We start from the raw sequence: 6,044 nt of genomic DNA on the forward strand, positions 1-6,044 counted from the left end.
TTTTGCGAAAACGGGTTTCATCTTTCATGATATTCACAAAATACAAGGAAGGAATTCGAGCAATTCGGACTATAAAATGCAAAAAATATTTAGCTGGAAAATATACTCGCTCACGCGCCGCGCGGAAGTACACAAGTCGAATATTCGAGTCAAAAGATGGCACAACAAGTATGATGTTAGTGAATTAGATTGAAAGACACAACTTTTGTTTAAATGATTTGCTTACCAAGTCCAATCGTACTGAAATACGGACTTATAAAGTAGAGGAACGAATTTTTGGGACACCCTGTATATATTTAACAGTTAATGAATGAGGCTGAGTATCTTATGAAGAATTATGGAGATCGAGGAGGGTGTTATCCGTCGAGGCTGTAGGCCGAGGCGGATACCACCCTCCGAGATCTCCATAATTCTTCATATGATACGAAAGCTGAATTCAATAACTGTTTTATTATTCATTCAAAATAATTCCTAGTTTAAAAACATAGCTATAACATACTTACCTCCATCGATTCATGGATGTTCAGTTCATCTTTGATAGTGTACGTTTAGGTTTGTCCAGCTCTGCAAATATTCTCCAAATAGCAGATGTCGCCCTTCGAGTTGTCTTCTTGCTGTTCTTGCCATGTTTTTAGCAATTGTTTCGCCTAGTTCTTACTCTTGAAACGGGTGAAATGTCCGCCATTTTTTCAAGTTCACAACCAAAGCAACTCAACCTCGTCCCCAGGTCTTCTCGGTTAACGGTGCCTTAACCTGCGAAAACGCTGCATTTTTGACGTCATTTCCTCGTTAAAGTCAAATTTCTTCCAAATTTGGTCATCAGTGACTGGTTATGGTGAATTAAACGAGTGCTTTTAGCCAATCAGAATCGGGGAAATATTTTGAATGAATAATAAATATATGTATAATATATATATAGTTCTACCTGGATTTTTTAACTTGGTTTAGGGACCGGTCATTATTTATCGCCTGGGGGGGGTCGGAGGATTTTGGGCTAAACACGATGAAATTTAGCCGATCCCCCCTTTAAATGTTATTTTATTGAAGTGATCCCCCCTCATAACTATATATAACTTTCGTGATCCCCCCCCATGTCTTTGTACCCATATTCACCTTTCGACGTGTATATTTAGTGTTTTAAACGTTCATAAACAGGTAGTATTTCTAACTATAATGTACTTACAGCATAATAAAGCCGTTATCGCGCAGTCTTTTTTTAAAAGTGTCTCTTGATCCGTGTCTTTTTCTAGTCTGGATCCAGACATCTGAATTCAGTTGACATACAAGCAATCTTGCTTAAAACTGCAAAGTGCTTGAAACTGCAATCAGTGCTTGAAACTGCAAAGTTACTTTTTTTAGAGTGCCAAATAGCAGTCCGCCAAGTCCCTATCAGCAGGTCATATTTAGCGACAATTCGGCCATCTGGAAGGGCTAGGATCGGCCACTGTTCCTGTCTCCTTTTTAATTTTCATCTATAGTGTAATAGATCAGCCTTTGTAGCTTTGCTCACATTTTTATAATTTTTTTTTGTTCGTTTTTTTGTTTGTTTTCTTTTTGTTTTCCGTTTTTTTTCATCCAGTGTTTGCTTGTACAGTAACTTCAGCTATTTGGTCATCTGGTACAAAAGTTAAAACTGGCATACGAACAGTTGACTGTTCATCGAGATCAGCAATGACAAGATCATCTTCGCTATCCTCGTCATCATCTAACTCCGTATCTGATTCTTCACTCTCTTCCTCACTGCTGGACAACTCATTCCCGTTGCCTGGACTTCTCTGTCGATAGTAATGGTAGCGAATTGCCTTTATCTTGTCCAGCTTTATACCAACAGTGGTCAGGCCATGTTCCTTAAGGTACAGGTCGAGCTGTCTCACCTTCAGCTTTTCAACGTTGCCATTCTCAATAAGTATGCCCCACTGGTAGTCCTTGTATGTTAGTTCCTCTTCTAACCTTTTTTTCTCCTTAGCCTCTCTTGTTCTAATATCCTTCCTGATGTTGATATCATTTAGATGGCCTAGGTATTCAATGACATGCTTTTCCTCGACACTATAGGTTGCACAGAAAGCAGCGATGGTATTTGGATTGCCCGCAGAGATGGCGTTTTGTTCGTATAAGTCCTTCAGACGTTTCCTCGGTTGATAATCGTCTGGAGCACGACCTGTCGTCGGCGTTTCGTACACATCCATAAAGTGCCCGGGATTTTGCCTGTCTGGCACAGGCTGAGGGATTCTTTCTGTTACTGGTCCCACCCATCTGTTGTTGGTACACCAGGAACAGAGTGTGGAGCTTGCATCGCTTTGCTTATTGCAGGCATCCCGACAAAATTCAAAAAAGAGCTCTCCTCGGACGTAGTGGTCCTCAGTAAAACTCTCTATTTTACTAAGATATGCCGCACCGGGTATTTCGGCCTTACTGTTTTCTGAAGCATTTCGGTACGTATTTAACTCAGAAAAAACAAACAAACACGCTTTTTACAATGTTTCAGTTATCAGAAGTTTATATAGTTCACAATTTAGAATTCACCTGTCATGTTTAAAGATGAATATTAGCTAAGTCATGAGCACGTTATAAAAGGAAAAATATAAAAGCATTAAAACAAAGCTTTCTCGATATAAATTGAAATGCACACATTCGCCAGTGTGACAGACTTCCGTTTTTTAAATAAAGTTGTGTTAGAACAAATTGAGATTGCAAATGCTATCATCTCCCAGCAGAATGGGCACATTTATGTTGTATGCTTTCAAACTGGCATTGTTCAAGCAGATTTGAGTGGTCCCCCCTCTGAATCCTTCCAAAATTTTCAGTGATCCCCCCCTTTTGGGCTCTCAGTTACGACTGATCCCCCCCCTCTGTTCTTTTAAAAATCAAGTGATCCCCCCCCAAAATCCTCCGACCCCCCCCCCCCCCCCCCCAGGTGATAAATAATGACCGGTCCCTTAGCAAAAAAAACTCAACTCACTCTACTGCTTGGAAATTTTAAACAACGAAAAATCATTAAAAGGCCGATTAAAAGCCTTTAACTGACGCCGGGCAGTAAGTCAGTAGTTGTCCCTAGAAGTATTTCAACGAGTCACAGTTTTAATGATGTCAAGTGATTTCTGCACCGTTCTTTGAAGTTAGTCGGTTGCAGGCAATTACCTTCAAGAGGGCATTCCGGTTTCTTGACGGTAATTGCCTCAGACAAAACATGATTTACCAAGCGACTGTAACGACTGGGACAACAACAGAATCATACATTGGACTCAGTAGCCACTAACTTCTAAGAAAAGTATAGAAATCACTTGACATCCTTCCGACACGCGAACAGAAGAAACGAGACGGAACTGTACAAACAGGTGTGCAACCTCAAAGATGCAAACAGATCCTTTCACGTGCAGGAGAAAGTACTCAGTAATTGTAAACGATATGACAAAGCTAGCAAAAAATGTAATCTGTGCCTCCAAGAAAAAATTCTTATCATTTGTAAAAAGACACTTATGTACCCTGAACAAAAAAACCGAATTAGCAAGTTCATGCCGCTACAGAAATAGATTCGCTCTCAGAAATTTTAGAATAACGTAACGCAACGCAACGCAACGGCGGGGTGGGGGGGGGGGGGGCGTACTCCCTTATATGAGCTATATAGGTATGTTGGGCGCCAAAGGCATGGTTTTTTAACCGTTTTGGTCTGAAATAGGGTATGTGAATTGGGTATATTTTTTAGAGGAAGCTACTTCTTCATCACTTGGCGATAAGACCATTTCCCTTTTAATGTTTACGCCATGTCACGCGCTCCGGTCACGCGCCGGGCTCCAGGGCTTAAGGGCTTCAGGTCTGAAATAGGGTACTAAGTTTTTGATGAGGTCTGAAATAGGGTAGCGAAAATCACAGATTTTTTTCTGAAATAGGGTAAGGGTTTCAGGAAGAGTGCGGCACACCCTCACCTAACTTTTCTGGAAATACTCCCCAGGGTTTTTCGTCGTTTTATACACAAATAGCGGGTCATTGTGTCAGGCGTTTCTTGCTGAGATCGTGGAAACTGGGACTAGCAATCGTTGCCTGATCGAAGCCACGCATGTTTTGCGAAGAAAGCTTAGGAAAAATTAAATTTAGAGCTTTTCCGAAACTTGTCGGTCCACGAATTACTTTGGAAGAAGTGAACACTACTGAGTGGTTGAAAAAAAATGAGAATTTTAACTAGCAAAACTGCGATGGTCGGGTGTTGTAAACTTTCATTGTATACAAATGGTCTTGTGATGAGCATGCGACTTATTTTCGGCGATGATTGAATTGACGTGCCATGTAAATCACTTTTTTGATCTCTGGCAATGGTGTAATTTCTCTGGAATCGAGGCCATTGAATTTTCGTGTATTTATACACGCGTATGGCCTGCGACCGCAGACGCGTATTTCTGGTCGACGCTAACACGCGTACTAAAACAGTTCAGAAACAAATAAAAAGTATCGACGTCGATAAAGTAGGATGTAAAAAAGCTTTAGCGAGTAAATCCTGTTTCGTGTAGAATTAATCCCCTCCTCATTTCTCGATCTAATCTCCAAGCAAGCGAGACTGAATGCACCTGTAAGCGCGTTCTTGTTTCCTACAAAACCTGTTTCTAAGGCCTTTAAAAACATCGTTCCACTCTTTAAGTCAGAAAACGTGATCAAATGTGCGTTTGTATGGGTAACCTTAGCAGCAGCACGGATGCACGATGGCTGCTAATGAGGGCGTTATAAAAGCAGTTGTAAATTTTTACCAAGATGATTCAGATGCGGTGTTTCTTGGTCTTTCTTACGATCTACGTCCATATATTCTGAAGGTACAAATTTTGATTGGCTTATTGGTTAGAAATGTTGGCCTTTAGCCAGTAAAAAAGTTTGTGTGGAGGAGAGTAACACAAGACTTGAGAAATGGAGGGCTACTTGAAATCCTGTCAATCGCAAAACTGATAAAAATTAACGTACTATTACATCAGTTTTTGAATTTAATGTGTAATTTACATTATATGTGATCTTTTAGCTAAAATTCAGATCAAAAATATACAAATAAGTTTCATAGTTAATTATTAATAATCATTTAACTGACAACTGACAAAAAGCCTAAGATTTTAACCAGTGGCGGATCCAGGGGAGTGGCCCGGGGGACCCGTTCCCCCCCCCCCCCCTGCCCCTTCCTTATCTCAAGGTATGGATCCAGTACTGTTAACTGACAACTGACATTTGTAGCCCCCATCCAGATCCTCTTTACAGTTAGTTGTCTACTCGAGAAGTACGACAGTTTTAAAGCACAGTTACTCTTCCACCGCATTTTACCTCAAAAGCCAATGTAATATGACCCTGCTGGGACACTGTTAATGCAGGGCTTTGTGTTCCAAAAAAAATATGGTTTAAAGTTTCGTTCAGCTGAATCTTTCGTTCAAAGTCTCCATTGACAGTGTATATTGCTACTATCAGGAGGTGTGTCTTTCTTTCTTCACCAGCGACTACAACGTGTTCACCAACTGGGTGGCACGCAATGCGGTAATAGCGATCTCCTTGGATGTTGACACTGAAGTTGGCAAGATGTAGTCCATCTACATTGAACAAGTGACAGGATTGGTCTGAGTCCAACACCATAACTCATCCATCTTAAGACGCAGTGATTTCCTCTGCAGAATCGATTATTCTTTCATCAAGCGAACCACCATAGCTACCAATCCTTGCATGGTATAGATAAACCACTTTATGTTCCTTTAATATGAACACCTTGCTACCGCTGACGGTCATTCTGTTGAAACCGGTCCCTTTCCCAACAGGAAACCTAAGCTGAAAGTCAAGAGTCTCGTTAAAGACATGCACTTCAAACTTCTCTGGCGACGAGATTCTCGTTGACATCAACTGTGTCACTAGTAGATCGCATCGTCCACGTCTGAAATGGCGACATCATAGATGTACGAGGTAGGTTTAGATTGGGGTCTTACACTCATATGAAAATTTATTTTTAAACTTACGCGTGATTTGATCTGTCAATCAAATTGTACTTTTTAATGGCTTCCTAGTACAGAACGGAGTTGAACTTCTCAAAG

At 40.7% G+C, this 6,044-nt stretch overlaps 1 protein-coding gene across 1 annotated transcript; it reads right to left on the minus strand.

Annotated features, from left to right (window-relative positions):
- Positions 1–957: 957 nt before the first annotated feature.
- Positions 958–5,595, minus strand: LOC140942012 (uncharacterized). Its single transcript, XM_073391005.1, has 2 exons — positions 5,293–5,595; positions 958–2,444 (listed from the first exon to the last, which is right to left on the minus strand). The coding sequence occupies exons 1-2, from the start codon at positions 5,593–5,595 to the stop codon at positions 1,572–1,574; spliced, it is 1,176 nt and encodes a 391-aa protein (XP_073247106.1). The 3' UTR covers positions 958–1,571.
- Between the last annotated feature and the right edge of the window lie 449 nt (positions 5,596–6,044).

The sequence above is a fragment of the Porites lutea genome, chromosome 6 (genome assembly GCF_958299795.1).
Source record: "Porites lutea chromosome 6, jaPorLute2.1, whole genome shotgun sequence".
Classification (NCBI taxonomy): domain Eukaryota; kingdom Metazoa; phylum Cnidaria; class Anthozoa; order Scleractinia; family Poritidae; genus Porites; species Porites lutea.